The 19303-nt window shown below is 46.9% G+C and overlaps 1 protein-coding gene across 1 annotated transcript; it reads left to right on the top strand.

Annotated features, from left to right (window-relative positions):
• Nucleotides 1-3459: 3459 nt before the first annotated feature.
• On the top strand, nt 3460-18555 carry RASSF2 (Ras association domain family member 2; the record flags this gene model as incomplete). Its single annotated transcript, XM_084247665.1, has 10 exons — nt 3460-3518; nt 5527-5602; nt 7469-7620; nt 9772-9860; nt 10836-10996; nt 11738-11839; nt 14971-15022; nt 15794-15915; nt 17100-17197; nt 18486-18555. The coding sequence occupies 10 exons, from the start codon at nt 3460-3462 to the stop codon at nt 18553-18555; spliced, it is 981 nt and encodes a 326-aa protein (XP_084103791.1).
• Between the last annotated feature and the right edge of the window lie 748 nt (nt 18556-19303).

The following is a 19303-nucleotide window of genomic DNA, read 5'->3' as shown; positions in this document are numbered from 1 at the left end:
TTAATTGAGGTACCATCGGTTTACACTGTGGGATTCAGGGGCCGAGGACCATGCCTCCTCAATGCGTGTAACCACAAGGCACCACAAGGCACCCACAGTTCTTTACCATGGTCCATTGAACCCCCTCCCTGCTTTGTTTTCCCACCTCCCACTCCCCATCGTGTAGCCTCAATTCCACAGTCATTTCTGGGGTTTGTTACTGGTTTGGTTCTTGCTGACCCTTTGCTTTGTCTCTATTCCACATATAAGTGAAACCATCCAGGATTGGCCTTTTTCTTATGTTCATTGTCCATTTTTCTATGGGGTGATTTGCTTTGTTGTCATCGGGTTGTAGGAGTTCTTTACATATTTTGAATATTAACCTCTTATATTTGTTTGCAAATATTTTCTCCTGTACTGTGGTTTGCCTTTTCACTCTTTGATCCGCTTTGAAGAACATTGTGATGACATTAACCCCGCTCACATACTCAAGACTTTCTCCCTGCCTTTGGCGCACTGTTCTGCTTGCCACCGGCCTCATCTTCCTGCTCTCGCTTCTGTTAGGACTCATTTTGTAACCGGAAGTCCGGAGCTTAGGCCAAAGGCCAAATGTCACCACCAAATGCCAATAAAGTAGAGAGAGAAATTGAATCTTTAAGGTATGCTTTAATCAGACAGCTGGCAATCTGTCAGGTTAACACCCTAAAGAAACCACCTTAATATTTCATTTCCAGGGCCTCCCTGGTGGTGCAAGGGGTTAAGCACCACATTATGAGGCAATCCGCAGCCTCTGCAGCACGAGTTCGATCCCAGGCCGGTCAGGGAGCAACACACATGGCGCAGCAGACCTCTCGTGTCTCGCCCGCTGCTCCCCTCAGCAGCGTATTTCAGTCAGTCTGCTTGTTCTGTTCCCCACTCTGTCTCTGGTGAATCTTCTCATCCCCCACACCTCTGGCCTGTACCCCAACTCTTGTATGCATAAATAAATAAATCTTTAAAAAAAATTTCATTTCCAGCTGGCTTTTTATAGGGAGTTGAACAAAGACAGTTGTTGGGCACTAAGAAGGCCTTCACCGCTGCCAAGAGCTGGTGATGTGTGGCCCCCGGAGCTCCTTATTGTCCTCCACACCTGGACCAGTGTGCTGAGTCTGGCGTGATAGCACTGGACCCCTGCACTCATCCAGATGTGTCCTTGGGCTGGAAAATGAGATCAGAGTTATAACAATGTGTGTACGTGTGTGTGGATTTCTTGCTATACCATGCATAGTGTCTACCTGATACCCCCACTTCCTAACCCCGATCAGTTTCTTCACTTCCTTCATCAGTGGCTGAGAGGAAGTGTGCGGGTATCGTCCTACTGAGCTCACAGGTTCTTGGACTCCCCCGTGCTGATTTGCACCATCTCCTGTGATCTTAGGTTTTCTCCAGACTTGGGAGACTAAGAGGTCAGCATCTGCCCTGTGACCACCCCAAGCCCCTGGTAGAGACAGAAAAGGACTTCTGCTTGGCCTGCTCACTGTTCCCTTTCTCCAGACACCCCTCCTCATACCTCTGCTCTCACTGCATGACTGTCTTCCTGACTAACCCCTCTTGCTCTAATTACGCAAATTCTTTTGTTGCATAATTGTCAAAAACCCAGAAAAGGGCAGTGAATTTAAAGGGAAAGATTTTAAAAACCATTGGAACTATAAACAAATGTTGAAGTCAGTGATAAGGATTTTGAAGGATAGGGGGAAATCACTGATATTTGTCACTGGCTTTTTTTTTTTTAACAAGAACTATATATTTTTCCAGCTTTATTGATATAATATTGTGTGTGTTTAAGGTGTACAATGTGATGATTTGACACACACGTTACAAAATATTTACCAAGCTAAGGTTAGTTAACACCTCTATCACTTCGCCTATGTCATTGTGCTGCACATTAGGTCCTCTGAACTTAGACATCTTCTAACCTGAAGCTTGTGCTCTTTGAGCAACTTTTCTCCATTTTCCCCTACTTCCCAGCCCCTGGTAACCAATATTCTGCTCTGATTGTATGCATTTGGCTTTCTTAGTTTCCACATATAAATGAAATCATATCATACTTGTTTTTGTCTTAGCATTATACCCTTAAAATCCATATGTGTTGTTGCAAATGGCAGACTTTCCCCCTTCTTGTGGCTGAATAATATTCCACTGTATATATTTATTCACATGTCCCCCCTTTTGATATCTTCTTTGACGCATTGGTTGTTCAGGAGTGTGTTACTTTCCACATATTTTTTAATTTTCATGTTATCTTTCTGCTGTTGATTTTAAGTTTTATAGTAAAAATCAGAAAAGATACTTGGTATGATTTTAGTCTTCTCAAATTTGCTAAGACTTCTTTTATGTATAATTTACTTTGAAATGTATCAACAAGAAGAAAGATTGTCAAATGGGTAAAGGGATGTTTACATGGACAGTTGTGTGATGAAGGATATTAAAATGAAAGAGTAGAATAGCCTTAGGTACATGGCTACTCATCACCGTATTTCTTCAGTTTTACATTTGGAAGTTTCTCATAATAAAATGTCTGAAAAAATTGCTGGTAGTGTCATTACCCAGAGAGAGCCAGCCTGTCATTCATTTATGTATGTCTTTACATATAGCAGGGGTGTCAACTGGAAGCAATTTAGCCCCCATGGAACACTTGGTAATATCTGGGGACATTTTTGATTGTCGTGAAGGGTCAGTGCTGCTGGCAGCTAGAGGGTGTACTGTGTGTGACTAGGGGTGCAGCACACCTTCCAGGGCACAGGACAGCCCCACAACAAGAGTGACCCAGCCCCAGAAGTCAGTGGTGCCACAACTGAGAAACCCTGATGCATGTATCTTAATGTATATCCATATAAATATGCAGATATGCATATTTTACACTTACATATATTTTAAGCAAAATCAGACTCATAGTTTTATAACCTGCATTTTCATAATAAATTGTCATTTCCCCAGATAATTAAAGGTCTTTTCCATTTTCATGTTTGAATGGCAACCCTAGACACATGCGCAGGGAGGCATTGCCTGCACCTCTGTTTGGGCGTTTTGTGTTGGTTCACCAACTGCAGTCGTCGAGTCTGAGCCTTCCCCGTCAGTCTCTGTTGTGTGTCATGATGGTTCCTCCGGGAGCCCTCACGGATCATCCGGGAGATCTTCGGTGTCCGCTTTTCTCTGGCAGGACATTTGTTCTGGGGCTGCCCAAGGCGGGTTTGTCCTCCGTTGGGTGTTCTTTCTCAGAGGTGGTGGAAACAGGCAGCCGTGAGACATCTCACTTGCCCTGAGTCAGCATTTGGCTGTGCAAGCTGTGGATGTGGAGCAAAGACAGAGAGCCATGTCCTCCAGTTCTCTGCCCCTTCCTAGCCTAAGTTCTATGAGTCCCTAAGGACACAATCTGACTTTAACCTCTCTCTTCTCCTCTCCAATATAGGCCTCTTCTTCTAATGAAAAGAGCAAGGAAGAATGGACTACAGTCACCAAACTTCCCTAGTCCCATGTGGACAAGATAAGTACATTTCCAAGTAAGAGTTGCTGCTGCACTGCTCTGTCCCCAGTCCCCTGTGCATGAGGGAGCGGGGACTCCTGTGTGAGATTTAAGCAGCTGAGTGTGCTGGCGAGAGCATTAACTAGATTGCTGCTGTGGATAAAAACATGCCCCCAGAGCCTAGCCACAGAGTGTGAGGGACAGGGGCTTCAAGACACAGTACCTCTGGAGACTTGAAAGAGATGGCATCCTGGAGGACTTCCTTGAGGAGGCATTGATGGTAGCTGCTCAGAGTCCTCTTCTGTCAGGAGTCCACAGAGTCGTGTCCCTGTGCTGCTGGGGTCCTGCCTAACATAGTCACCAGTGTCTGTGAGCAGAAGGGGCGTGTTTCATTGCTTTACACGTGCTAAAATCTCTCCAAGTCAGATTTTTGGCTTATGTGACAGGGGTTGAGTTAATTAGAAAAATGACTTTTCTAAATTTTAAGTTTGAGGACATATTGTTTTACCCAGCACAGGGATTTTTCTGTAGTGGATGCCTGCTAATTTAATTAAATGTTTAATTTATTTGCAACTAGGTTGCTGAAAGTCCTTTGGACACACTTGGTCACACACATACACATCCACACATATGCAGAGTTATGTGAGATCATTCTGATCTCCTCATTGAAGGGTTTCCCCAGGGACTTCTAGAGGCAGTCATTTTCAACCTCAGTGCTGGATCTCTGTTCAAAAGTACCAAACAACTTTTCTTGTAGGTTATTTGGAATCACATGTTTCACTGATTCATTTGCGCTTGCATAGAATTTTTCCCTTTATCTAGGTTTAACTTATCAAGAGCTCCTTGGAATTTCCAGCCCATCTTGACCTCTAGTATGATTCCACATCTCCTCACTGAGTGGCTGGTTTGAGAGATCAAATGCCCTTGTCTCTTGCCGGAGACTAGTCAGATGCACACACAGCCTCCTCAAGCCCCTCGCTCTCCCAGCCCTCACGGGGTATAATACCGTGCACTTGAGTATTGTCAGGTTTGACGAGGGCCCACGCAGGTGTGAATCCTCCCTCTCCTTTGGTCTGTGGAGCTGCTTGTAGGGGCCCCCTGGAAATCAATAATTAGATCAAAGGAGGCCAGACACCATGCCAGAAAGGTGGTTTGAAAGTTTTTTTTCTTAGTTTTCATAAATTTAAATAAAGGCACTGGAATAAACAATTGCCAGGGCCCAGAAGACCCCTCTTGCCTATGGAGTCACTGTGCCCCAAGGTGAACCACTATCCTGAATGCTGACACTCATTTTGAACTTTATATAAATGGAATCATACAACCTGGGCTTTTTTGGGTCTGACTTTTTCACCCGACATAATGTCTAGGAGGTTCATCCATCTTGTATGGAGTTTTCTCATAGTGCCATGGCTATAGAACTTGGCATTGTGTGACTATAACCACCCTTATTCCTCCATTCCACTGCTGATAAAGGTTTTTAAACAAAAGCTCATGTCAAAGTATACATTGGTAGGGCCTAGATCTGCCCCTTTTAACCTTCTGAAAAGCCTAGTGATTTCTGGGTCTCACGAAGGTCTGTTGTGTAGGCCCTCTCCTAGCTCACAGCCTGTGTGAGGGCGGAAAGTCTGTGGGGAGGTGGGAGAACTGTGCCTGTGGGCTCTGAAGTGTGTTTGCCTCTATGACTGTGACTAGTCAAGGCCTGCTGACTCAGCTCCGTTTTGGGGGTGTTGTTGGAATTGCTGCCTACAAGGGTCGACCAGACCTGCCTTGGTTTTCTCGAACTGCTCCTTGCATTCAGTCAGGGGAGGTGCTTATTCTTGATCTTGATACAGAGAAGCTGATGATGAGGGATGGTGAGAGAACATTGCGTGTGTGTGTGTGTGTGTGTGTGTGTGTGTGTGTGTGTGTGTGTGTGGGCAAACTCCAAGTCTGGGGTCACTGAAGGCCAGGTTAGAGGTGAGAAAAAGAGGGAAAACTGCATTACAAGTGACTTGAGCTGAGAATGTTACAGTTCTTGTATTCTTCCCCACCCCCAACTCCCCAAGGAATGAACTTCTTCTGCACCTGAAGACCTACAACTTGTACTATGAAGGTCAGAATTTGCAGCTTCGACACCGTGAGGTAAGCAATCCCCAGGGAAGCCCTGGTGGGCCTGCCCAGTCTTTGTCTTCCTATGTCCTGGGTCCGGAGGCCCCAAGGACCTAGGAGGTCCCTGCCTTTCCTGCTACAGTGAGTGGTTTCTCATTAAGGGTGTTAGTGGGTGTCCCTGGAGTTCGTTGAAGGGAGACCCCGGGCCCATTTTTCCCTTGGAAACAATGGGCTTTTCTTTTCTAGAGATACGTGGTGGATATGTGGCTGGACTAGTAGTCTCCAGGAGGGGGTACTTCAAAGGGAGGCTTTTATGGAATGACCCCTTCAGTGACACTCAAGTGGACAATTCAGAAATCTTACCCAGTGCTTGATGTTTACACATCTGGGCCTGTGTCCAATTGTAGCAACTCCGGAAAGTCACATAAGCTCTGCGTGATACTACCTGGTCCTTCTCTGCAACTGCAGCAGCCTTCCTGGGTGCCTTCTTGCAAAGACCTTTGTTATCCATCTGCCTCTCCCCAGCCCCCATCCTGAATCTAAGCTTACTCATCCTGTATCCATTTCTGTAACGCCTGTTATCAGGTAGATGGTGAATTATATAGGAGCCTGGTGGAGTAATTTATACTCAAGTGTTCTTGACTGATAAGAAGGCATGTGTAATACCCTTCTAAAGACACATTTTTAGGTTATCGAGCCTTGGTGATTTAATCCGTAGAAATGGATAGCAGATGGTGGAATTTCAGCTACTAAGGCAGGTTGGTTGGGGATAATGTGTGGGATGCAGTGGCATTTTTTTGTGTCCCTCAAACCACTCCACTTAGACAAAGTCTGACTTTGGGTTAAATTCTGTCCTGTGATCATATAATATAAAATATGATGCTAGAAGGCCACAGCTATTGTCTGTACTTAAATATAGCTTTTCTCCCTATGATCCCCCAGATTCCCCAAATTGCTTCACTCCTCTCCTGCCTTCTTTCATTTCTCTTTCCCTTTTGAAGGGTGAGCCTGGAACCCAGGTTAGTTGTTCGGTGGACAGGTGTCATCATCATCCAGAGGCTTGTCCTGAAGATGTGACCTTGGCTCATAAAACTTGGGTTCAGAAAGGTTTTCCTGTGACTCAGGAAAGGAATCTCTTTTAGGCATTGTCCTCAGAGCTTCCACCAACCAGTGGCTGGGCCATTAGCAAGATGGTCTCTAAACAGCTTTTCTGGGGTGTGTCCTGTAGAATAAATACTCAAAATGCTTGATGATGCCCCCCAGGCATTTTCACATTTCACTTCTCGGTCAACAACGCTTGCATATAAATTTGGAGTTCTTGCAGGATTTATTCACCCCTTATTGTAGCACATTATCTTGTTATACACTCTGGGAAGTTCTGCTGTTAAGAAATCTGAATAACACGTCTCCCAACCTGTGATCCCTTGGCACCCTTTTAAAGGTCTAACAGTTGATCTGCTAGAGAACAAATTGGGGGATGAGGCTTTAAATCTCCTTCAATCAGATCACATTGCTAAACACATGTTTTAACTAAAGACGCATTCCTTTCCATAGTGAGGGAGGGGAAAGCTATTTCAAGAATTTAGTTCTTGCCTCTGTTAGCAAGTCTAGTGTCACTTACTTTAAGAGATGGATTCTTCTTTCTTTAAAGTCATTAGTTTAAAAAACAATTTTTATAATTTCACATTTGCATTTAATTTGAATTTCCAGTCACCTTTTGTGCTGGCCCGTGCGGTCAGCTCCAGGGTCTCAGTGCTGGAGTGTGGCCCGGGTGGCTGCCCCGGCTCTGTGGGTGGGTGTGCCCAGCCAGGCCACGTTGAGGATGCTGTCAGTTGTCACTCCATGGGGCTGGCTTCTTGGGGCCCTTCCGGACTCACTGCCACGTTGCTCTGTGCGCAGGAAGAGGACGAACTCATTGTGGAGGGGCTGCTGAATATCTCCTGGGGGCTGCGCCGGCCCATTCGTCTGCAGATGCAGGATGACAACGAGCGCATCCGCCCCCCGCCATCCTCCTCCTCCTGGCACTCCGGCTGCAACCTGGGGGCTCAAGGGTAAGTGAGAAGACATGGAACTTGGGGCAACTGGGGGTTCTCAAGCAGGTAAATGTCACCTGCTACCTTGATCCTGGTCCCCCTTCCCACCACCTCCGCTGCTCGCTGCTCCACTCTCACATGAGAAGGGGGCAGATGCAGGTATGACCCGGTCTCCGTGCCCGTCACCAAGTGACAGTCAGAGGGAGGAGGGAGATGGAGTCAGAGAGGAGAAGCAAAGCCTGGGTGGGCCATTGCCCTCCTTCATGGAGAATTCCCGAGTCTCTGGGAAGCGGGTATTGCTAGTGGCCAGCCAGGCCCAGCTGCAGCTTTGTGACTCAATCCCCCAGCAACTCCCCTTCCACAGCCTCCCCCATGCCCTCTTCCTCATAGAATGACCCCACTCTGGAGGCAATTAGAGCCCAAACCTCACCAAAGCTCTCTGTGTCTTGGCAGAATCAAGAAGAGGAAAAAGAATGTCAGGTGCAAGCTAGCCAAGTGAGGTCAGCCAGGGGACTGCTCCCTCAGGCCACACTGGAGCCAGGGGGCAGCCCGAAGGCCATTCTGGAAGGTGCCTTTCTCTGGGACCCCAGTGGCAGGTCTGCGAGGGCCCCGTCTGTTCCTCTCCTGTTTGGTGGCCAGATTAGTGGCTGAATGTGTCCTGGACAGCACACCCTTGCCACCATCCTTCTGGGACTCCAGTTTTTAGGATCAAGTGACTAGCCTAGTTCCATCCTGAAACTTGCTGATGCCAACGGCCTTTGGGCCACAGCCTGGGTGGGGCGTGCTGACGACTCAGCCAAAACCACAGGGATTTTTTTCTGTTTTAAATGAGGACCAAGCCCTGTCAGCCACTTTGAACATTGTTTGAAACACCCCACAGCCCAATCTCTCTCTGAACTTGAGAGGAACCTGCAGTGTGGCCAAGCCCTGGAGCTGATCAGGTTTCTTTCCAAGGGAATTTAAAGTAGTCTTAGCCCATCTCATTGGATTTCACCTAACCTCATGGGCTTCCCACTCTGCTTCGCTGTCTGCACTTAGACCGGACCTCCAATGGGTATAAACCTTTCCACCAGCCGGCCTCGTCCCCAGCCTGTTACATTCTACTTATTAAGTGAGATGATTTTAAAAATTCCATTTGATCATCTGGCCCTTGGCTGGGCTGGCGAAGGGCTTTTCACAATGCAGGCTGGTTTCTTCTCCCCTGTGGCATCAAGGTGGTCTTGGTTGGTTCTTGAAATCTGCAAACGCTTTGAGAGTTTTCAGGGATGGTAAATAATTATCTCCCAGCCGCCTGGACTGCTCTGTTAAGAAGGGCAGTGGCTACTGTAGGTGCTGAGTGTACTAGTCCCGAGACTCCGATCAGTCCTATTCTGGGACTCCGAAGTCCGCATCATACTACACTAGAAGGTTTTTTTGGCTTCTTCAGTTTTGTCTTTTCTTAAAACTCTGATCCCCCAAATTGAGTCCTGTCTCTCCACTGCACCCCAGGGAACCCACACTCTCTCAGCATGGGTTCAACCAAGAATTTGTTAACCGTGATTTTCCTCTCAAGCCCAATCCTCTGTTGATTTGGGGTGTGCTTTGAGGAGTTATTTGCCAGTTATCACAGCAAAACCGCATCTTAGCTCACACTCCTGTGGCCCTTCTCTGGCTTGGCCAAGCCCTCTGTCCTGCAACCCTGTCAGCCCAGAACACTGTGGTCAGCACCATTTCCAAAGCTACCCTGACTCTCGTAGCCTCCAGTTTAGTACTTTCCATTCCCTTTAGATGCCAGAAATAATTTCTGAGTTACTCTTCCCACAGAAATGGACTGAAGCTGGAGTCTTGTCCTGAGAAATAGTCACTGTTAGTGGTTCCCCAATAAGTTGCAGAGCCCCTATGTACTTCAGGTAATACATGGGCGCTTTCCATCCTGGGCTTAATGAGTTGGATGCTTGTGTTCTGCAGATGCTGGAAATGCACATTTCCTCCCTCTTGAACCCCACCCTTCTTCCCACTAGGTGCTCAGCCCAGGAGGTAGCACCACACTCAGCACAGCCGCCCACAGCCTTCATGCCGATGGGTGCTTGTCCCTGGCTCGCTTGTTCCCCTCCTTGCAGGAATGAGGGTGGGGGTCCTTGTCCTAGGGGTTGAACCACTCCCTCTTTTGCTTGTTTTTTGTCCCCACAGCACGATCTTGAAGCCCCTCACCATGCCCAACATTCAGATCTCAGAGGTGGATGCCCCACCTGAGGGTGAGGAGACATCGAGCCCCACAGGTAAGGGGGACTCCAGCCTAGGGTTGGTTGTGCAAAGAAAGATGTGAAAGATGCTCTACTGTGATACTTGTTTTCTGAATAGATAATATTCATGTAGTTCAAGCATCAAGAACAGTAAAAAGGAAGAATGACATGTTTCCCATCTTATCCACCCCACTATGTTGTTTCCCTTCCTAGAAATAGCCCGAGGCATCCTTTCCGAGATATTCTCTACAAATACAAGCAAATACGCACCAGTTTGCTTTGGGGGTTGGATGCAGTTTCTTTTCTTTCCTTTTTAATAGAAGTGCTAACATTTTGCATATCACCATTTATCAGTTTATCTGGGGGATTGTTCCAAACAAACGCTTAAAACACTTCTGCATCTTGATGGCACTGCTCTATTCCATAGGATGGAGAACAGTCATAAATCACTCTCTATTGATAGACATTTCAATCATGTCTAGCCTTTTGCTATGACAAACAAGACTGCAGTCAGTGACCATGTCGATGTGTCATTTCACACATTTGTTTGTCGGAATCTGTGGGATTCTTCTGGGTGGAATTGGTGGGTCTGAGTTGATGTGCATTTGCACTTTGGATTTTGTCAGTTTGCACCCTTGCAAGTCCTTATATCACACTTACCCTATGCCAGGCAGTGCTTTGTGAATGAACTCAGTTTATATCCTCACAACAACACTAAGAGGTAGGAAATTATTCTCCCCATTTTATAGATTGAAGAAACTGAGGCTCAGAGGGGTCAGTGATATATGGCAGCGGTAGATCTGGGATTTGAACATGGGAATCTGGCTGTGAATCACTTCATTGTATTGCTTCTCAGTAAATTATGATTATGTCTCCCCCAAATCAGGAAATTCTATCTTGATAAAATATTTGGGGAGGCAGTGGTGCTGTAGCACTGGCCACAAAGAGGCTGTGGAGGGGGCATTGCCTATCCCAGTCCTGGCAGACAGTCATTTCCCTCTTCCCTCTCAGATTCCAGGGGCCTGAAGCCTTTGCAGGAGGATACCCCACAGCTGATGCGCACACGGAGCGATGTTGGGGTACGTCGTCGAGGCAATGTGAGGACACCCAGTGACCAGCGGCGAATCAGACGCCACCGCTTCTCCATCAATGGCCATTTCTACAATCACAAGGTGCAGAAGCAGGGGTGGGGGCATTCCCAAGGGGGACACGGCCCTGTCCTGGGTAGCTACCACCTGAGGGCAATAGGCACCTGGGCGACTGTTTGCTGCTCAGTATTTGGATCATGGGTGCACTGAAGGCTCTGTTAGCTCCATGAAAGATGAGGGACCCCAGATCAGGAGCTCCCTAGGCTGGTGGGTGAGATGACTCTACACATACCCCTCATCAGACTTACCCTCTTCCTACACCATGTGCCTCCTGCTGCCATCCCGCTATGTGCTGTCAAAAGACTGGAAACCACATGAATGTCTATCATTAGGGGTAACAGAGCTGTGGGCTACAGATCAGGAGCAGTGGAGGAACACTTTGCAACCTCCCCAGCTCCCCAGTTTGCTGACCCTCCTTCCCTCCTGACACCTGTTTTCAATCCAGCCCCTGAAACAAGTGCATCATGGGAGAGTAGTCAGAGACCTCCTCTGGTTGAAGTTATGATGGAAGGGCTCTGTGTGTGCAGTATTTGGAGAAAGAGCCTCCCTTACCTGCTCCTATTCCCCCTCCCAAGCTGGTTGCATGGCGATCTTGGTCCTTTCCAGCTTCGCATGGCAGGGTGTGAACTCCTGAGTCAGGCAGAGCTTGAGGGTTGCTCCATTGACAGGCAAGCCTGATGCCTGCCAGGCTGCCAGGGGAGAGCAGGAGCACTGTCCCGTCCCTGTCCTGGCTCCCCCCCCCGAGCTGGACCTCTCTATTGACAGACATCCGTGTTCACACCGGCCTACGGCTCCATCACCAATGTCCGGATCAACAGCACCATGACCACCCCGCAGGTCCTGAAGCTGCTGCTCAACAAATTTAAGGCAAGTGCCCTCTGCTGGCGGCCTCAGATAGGTGGTGTGTGCGCCTTGGAGGCCTCTGGAAATACAGAGGTGGGGGCTGTGGAGAGGGATGAGGCAGTGGTCAGAGGGTTTGGGTTCTTCCCTGTGTGAGGCAGCATCACCTGGGAGCTTTAGAAAAGCAGGTTCTTGGGCCCATCCCTGGTTTAGACCTGCTGAATCAGAAGCTTGGATGTGAGGCCGGAGAAACTTTCAAGCAAGACTTGCAGGGGATTCTGGTGCCAGTGGAGTCTGAGGAGCACCAGCCTGGAGGCCCTTTAGGGGCCACTATAGAGGGACCCCAGGGTCTGACAACTGGTTTTGGGTCCCATGCCCAGATGGATTTCAGGAACACAATCGGGAACCTTCAATAGGCATGTAAATTATAGAGACTGAATGCTTCTGAAGTCCTGTTACGAGGGAGTCTGGCTCACCAGCTCCACATATTCACAACTAGATTGCCCCAAACAAAGCCAAATCCCTCTCGCATGCATGACCGCAGCACACAACAGGAGCAACCTTAAGTGAACTATGCTGACAGTGACATCCAGGCAGTGCAGCCCACGAGTGTGAGGCACAGCTGCTGTGTGGAGCCCCTGCAGTTGTTAAACTTGGTGGCACCCACCCTAGGGACTCTTGAGACCCAGCACTGCACTGGAAAGGGGGGAATGCAGAGTTGGCTCCCAGGACTAAGGGTGCACTATTGGAGAGCTGCAGGGGTGGGGTGCAGAGTGAGGATGACTGGCTTAAGCCTGTGGTTTTCAGTATAGAACAACGAGAGCTTGAAATGATGCAAAAGCCCAGGTCAGACCACCTGTGTCTCCTCCCAGAAGCGGCTACTACCAGGCTGGAATACACCTGCCACCACTCTCCCTGCCCCCCCACCCCCCCAGCTAGAACCAAAATAACAAATTAACACTTGCATTAAGGAGGCTCAAACACCTGTAAATGACAGTGGCAAACACCCTAGGATAAGGCTCTTTGTTGGGAAAGAGAGTAACTCCCAACCTGTGACTCCATATCAGCTGTAATCCAGGTTCAGTGCTGCATCTGGCTTGGAGTGGAAGTGGCCACAAGACAGCATGAGACACTGAGACTGAGGGGCTGGCCTAAAGGGGGATCGCCGTGGAGCCCCACCATACAACCCTGGCACCCACAACACACTGGGAGCTCAGATCCCTGGCGCTCACTGGAGATCATCTCATCCAAGAGCCCACCATTTTACTAACCCTCAAGCAGAAATTAATAGAAGCAACACCTAAGGCACCAGAAGGAACCTAAACATAAAGGATGACTCAGAAAAATAAAACAACCACCAAAAACCGAAAACAATACAAAATGGCAATGCACACTTATATCTCAATAACCACCTTAAATGTAACATGAATTCACCAGTCAAAAGATAGAGAATGGCTGAATGGATTTCAAAACAAAGTCCAACTGTCTGTTTACAAGAAGTTCATCTTTTGAACAAAGACAAGAATAGACTTAGAGTTAAAGGCTGGCAGACAGTCATTACACAAGCGAATGGTAATCTAAGAGAAAATCAAAAGCAGCTCCACTCAATTAAAAGAGGTAAGAGAGGGCCTCCCCGGTGGCGCAGCGGTTGAGCGCTGGGTTGCGAAGCTGCCCACAGCCTCTGCAGTGCCGGTTTGATCCCCGGCTGCTCCCCGGCCACCAGAGGAGGGTCCCACATGGCGCGCAGACCTCTCCTGCCGCCCGCTGCTCCCCTCAGCAGTGTACTTCGGTCCTTCTGCCTGCTCTGCTCCCCGCTCTGGCTCTGGTGAATTCTCTCAGCCTCCCGCGCTTCTGACTATACCCAGTGCTTGTATGAATAAATAAATAAATAAATAAATAAATAAATCTTAAAAAAAAAAAAAAAGAGGTAAGAGAGATGGACACTTTTATGATTAAGGGCCTAATACAACAAGAAGAAATAACACTCGTAAATATATATTTAGCAAACAATGGAGACAATAACAGAACTAAAGATATTGATAATAACACAACTAGAGGATTTTAATATACCACTTACAGTAATGGACAGATCAACACGACAGTAAATAAGGAAACAATAACCTTAAATGAGGGACTAGACCAAATAGGTCTGACTAGTGACATCTGCAGAACACTCCACCCCAAAACCACTGCATGCATATTTTTTCTAAGGGCACATGGAACATTTCCAAGAACAGACCATATATTGAGACACGAGTCAATTGTCAGTAAAACTACAAAGGTTGAATTATACCTAATATTCTTTCTTGACCACAATGTTATAGAATCAGAAATCAACTATAAGGGGGGCAGGGCGGAAAACAAGAAAAACTGAATACATGAAGACTACAATGCGCTGCTTAATAGCTGTTGGATTACAAAATTTAAAAATGCCTTGAGACAAAAATGATAAAAGCTACCAGAATCTCTGCAATACAACGAAAGTGGTCTTAAGGGGGAAGAGAATTGTAATACATGCCCACATTAAAAGCAAGAAATATCCCAAAGAAACAATCTAATTCAAGCAACTTGAAAAAGAGAAGCAAGATCCGAAGTTAGTCAAAAGAAGGTAATAATAAAAATAGGAAATAAATGAAATAGAGATTTAAAAAAGACTATTAAAAAAGTCCTGTTATGCTTTGTTTTCAACAGTCCCCTTATGGCTCTTTTGGGGACCAGGTATTTTTATTTTTAGTGGAAACCAGTGCTGCCTTGTTGCCTAGGGGCTTAAGCTTTGGGTTCAAACCCCTGTCTGACCCCTGCTGGTTGGATGAGTTGGACAAGTTACTTGAACTCCCTGTTCACTTGCTTCCTCATCTGTAAAATAGGCCAATGGTAGCCTCCTACAGAGTTATCATGAGTATTAGGTGAGATAAAATATGTAAAGTGTGTAGAACCATACCTGGTACTTTGTAATAAATATTAACTCTTATGAGCTATTATTATTGATAAAGTTACTGACTTGCCCATCTTCTTATCACTTTTGAGCTGTTGATAAAGAGTCATCCCTTTAACAGAACCTAAAACCAGTTTGTTTTGGTGTATTAAAACAAGGGGATGGCTTGAGGTAAGATGTGTAAATGCATGCTTTCACCAAGTATCTTTTGCTCTTGATTCAGATTGAGAATTCAGCGGAGGAGTTTGCTTTGTACGTGGTCCACACCAGCGGTGGTAAGTCTGAAGAGCACAGTGTACTTGAAAACTTTTAATTAGCTCAAAATAGCAAGTTAAAAAAATACCTCTGTCTCGTTCACTTGTTTGCTTGGGTTTTGGGAACTTCAAGGGCTGTTTGCCTTCAAGGCTGGTGGGCTGAAGTCACTGGAGAATATGCCATTTATGGTCAATAAACAAATTCTCAAATTTAACTGCCTATTAAAAAAGGAACTGGCGGGCCTCTCTGGTGGCTCAAGGGGTTAAGTACTGCACTATGAAGCAATCTGCAGCCTCTGCAGCACGAGTTCGATCCCCGGCCAGCCAGGGAGCAACCCATATGGCGCAGCAGACCTCTCCTGTCTCGCCTGCTGCTCCCCTCAGCCGTGTATTTCAATCACTCTGCCTGTTCTGTTCCCCACTCTGTCTCTGATGAATCCTCTCACCCCCACCCCTCATCTCTGGCCTGTACCCCAGCTCTTGTAATCATAAATAAATAAATCTTTAAAAAAAGAAATATATTTTTAAAAAGGAACTGGATTTTCTCAAGAGGTGGACAAAACCATCTGTAATGCAGCATCTTCCAAAGGGTTTGCGGCATGTGATTATCATTGGAGAATGAAGTGAGCGGAGGGGACACCTATACAATTGTTTGACAAATCAGTCTCCTGACTTGTACAGCTGCATTGCCTAAGATGCCTGGTCCATTCAGGACCCGCAGTTGAGCACTACTAATGGTGAGAAAGGCCTCAGGCTGAACTCAGACTTGTTCTTGGCTGTGTGTGGTTCCAGAGAAACAGAAGCTGAAGAACACTGACTACCCATTGATTGCCCGAATCCTCCAGGGCCCCTGTGAGCAGGTCTCTAAAGTGTTCCTCATGGAAAAGGACCAGGTGGAGGAAGTCACCTATGATGTGAGTCTCCTTTTGGTTGAATGATGTGTCCTCAGGAGGCCGGGGGTTTGGTTGGGATATCTGTAGCTGATTTTCAGCTTGACTTTTGGCCAAGGATCATGCACCATGTTGCTGCTATTCTTCAGTCCCAGGTTTTCTTAATCAGTAATGGCCATGGGGCGGAGAGAATGAACACAGAGCCTAGGTTGAGGCCTGTGGGAGTTTTGGAGGAATGCTCAGATACAAGTGAAATAAATGTCTTGAGCCTTTCTGGAATATGGTAAGAAGGCTGAGAAGTTTCTGTTCTCTTAGCAACTTCAAGAAGCTGGGAATGATTTTATCTTATGTATTAGCTTTGCTGCAGTAACAGATGTCCTCAAATCTTAGTCACTTACAATAGCAAACATCTACTGTTTTTCCTTGGGACTCTGCAGACTGGTGGCAGTGGCTATGTTTTAGGCTGAGGGTTGAGTTCAGGTCTGCATTGCATATCTCATGCAGAAAGCCAGACTCAAGGGGCAGTGGCCATCTGGGGTAGGCTTCTGATGGCAGATGGCTAGAATGCAAGAAATCAGAACAAATCATGTAAACCCATTTGAAATCTCCATTCAGATTTGATAGAGCTCAAGTCCACACCCATTCCATGGGCCAAAAGCAAACCACATAGCCAAGGCCAGTGTTGACAGGGTAGAAAACTGTACTTCTCCCATGGAGAGGAGTTGATAGAGTAGGGTCAGGACAGTTTAATTTCTGCTCACCTAGGAGCTACCCCCATCCACACAGCTTCTCAGATGCAAGTTCACATGTGGATGCTTGTTTGAGACTTAAGACACAAATGATTCTGAGCATGGTTCCTTTAATTGTCTTAGGGGAGAACAAAGGAGTTTATTAAATATCTCGGGTTCAGGTCTTGCTCTGCATCACTGACTCAAGAGAAAGTGCTTTTGCATGTGTGACATCACCTCATCTTGGACTGAATACATGAGATGAAAATGAGAAGTAGTGAGATACATGTCATTGCACATACGAGATATGTGTCGTCTGTACCAGCCTTGGAAGCATGAGACTTGGTCCCTAAGGAAGTCCTGCATTAGTGCACACGTAGCTGCCCCACAGCTTTGTGCCTTACGTGAGAGAGATGCCAAAAGGAATTGGAATAAACCTGGGAGGGGACATACAGCCCAGAATGACTTTTTCCTCCCCAGGTGGCCCAGTATATAAAGTTCGAGATGCCAGTCCTTAAAAGCTTCATCCAGAAACTCCAAGAGGAAGAAGATCGGGAAGTCAAGAAGCTGATGCGCAAGTAAGCTTGGCCAGTAGGGTGGCTAGAGGGTCTCCCCTGGGCCCTGACGGAGTGGGGCTCTTATCGGGTGCTCTGCAGGGGCCGGGACAGCTGCTGCAGGAGTCTGGGTCTTAGGAACCTTCTTTAGGGAATGGTCCATGGACAAACCTGGATCTCATCTGGGCATGTGAAATTTAAGTGTGTTGGTCTCTCTGCTTCTGATGTCAAATTCTCATTTTGATTTTGAGAGATGTGGGACATAAAAATATTCCAGGGATTTCAGGAAGGTTCTCGTCACAATGAAAAGTAGTCTGAGTAACCTCCTTCTTTTTTTTTTTTTTTTTTTGTGGGACCCTCGCTGGTGGCCAGGGAATGAACCGGCGCTGCAGAGGCTGCGGGCAGCCTCACAGCCCAGCACTCAACTGCTGTGCCACCAGGGGAAGGCCCGTAACCTCCCTTTTTAATATTTTCCTTCAGAAGTTGCATTTGGGTTAAAACGATTTCTCTTTGGAGAGAATGTGATTTTTGGGGGCCATGTTTTTCCTAAACTAGATTGCATTTCTCAGGTATGTCTTATGTCAGAACAATGGATTCATTTTTACCACTAAATAATAAAACCAATGGTATATTTGCTTTGTGGATGACAATAATTAGCATGAAAGTTAACACTGAATAATTACTATATGCCCAACTTAAAAAACAGTTTTTGCTGTGCATTGCAAAGCCCCAAACATAATAATTGTCCTCTTTAGCCTTGCATAACAGTGCCCACTCCAGTGCTGACATAGCCATAGTTCAGGGAAGGGAGGGGGAAACTGCACTTACCCACAAGCCATGACCCTCCTCACCTGCTAGTTGCTGTGGCAAAATGCAAAATGCACTAAATACCAGGTTGAATCATGAATATACCATTATAGCCTCCCCACTCATTATAGCCTCCCCACTCCTGCCCAAATGGTCAAATAATGATGATTTCATATGCTCTAGCCCATGTGAAGATTATATGTTACTGTGCATGTGAGGTAGTATGCACAGTGCCTTGCACATAGTAGTGAATGGAACCAGTGATTGTTATTATCTCACCATCTCCTCTTTTTTCCAGACTGTATCCTTGGTAGGATAATCTAGTTTGAATTTGGCCTCTTCAGTCACTCTCTGTCCTGTTGTGGAAATGCATACAAGCAGCACAGTGACCGAAGAGTGGGCCAATGAAAGAAGCAAAGGAACAGGACACTTACCCAAGTGGCAGGGAGGCTCAGGAGGGGGTGTGTGCTGGTCTCCACTCCACCACAGCTGTTTCTGCCCCCAGGTACACGGTGCTCCGGCTGATGATCCGGCAGAGGCTAGAGGAGATAGCCGAGACCCCAGCAACAATCTGAGCCATGAAAGGGAGGGATCCCGACTCTACAGGGACCGCCTCTGACATGGGAAGACCCAGTGGAAGCTGGACGCCTTCCGTCTATGGAAACATTTAAATGCCAACCTCTGCGACTCCTGTCTGGCCACCGTGCTGCCTGGAGCAGGATGGAGATGTCAGCAGACAGGTCTCCTTTCTTGCACTTTTGTTATAGGGAGAGCCCAAAATATATGTGTGTGTGTATGTGTGTGTCTGTGTGTGTGTGCACGCACACATGTGCACAAGGTACATGTCCACATGGTAAACTGATATTTTCACATGCAATTAAATTCCAAGTAACCAGCACAAGTGCCAGAGGACCAGGGGGTGTGCTGCTTAGAGGAATCACTGATCTGAGGGGCTTTAGACTGAAGAAGAGTTTTCTCCCTTCAAGGGTCAGGGAGCAGCCACACCTATTGACTCAAGTTTAGAAGGAGAAGTGGACTCAGCTAGCTCACTACTTGTGGTATGCAGATGCTAGTTTGAGCTTCTCCAAGCAGCCTCAGAAGATGGGCCAGAGGAATTTAATAACAGTCCCATGATCTTGGGGCAGGTCTTGTGGAAGGAAAGAAAAACCATCAGTGCAATAAGCCCACAGTTTTTACACTGGAAACTTTGTGCTGATTTGTGTGTCTGCCAGTAGAATATGGATTCTTCCTGTCTTGTCCCAGGGCCACCTCTATGGAGAGGAGCCCAGAACGTGAGTATTCTCTCAGCCCACCCAACTGCCT

Source organism: Talpa europaea (assembly GCF_964194135.1).
Source record: "Talpa europaea genome assembly, chromosome: 11".
NCBI classification, from domain to species: domain Eukaryota; kingdom Metazoa; phylum Chordata; class Mammalia; order Eulipotyphla; family Talpidae; genus Talpa; species Talpa europaea.
The sequence above is the reverse complement of the archived record's forward strand: the minus strand, read 5'-3'. Positions and strand labels throughout refer to the sequence as shown.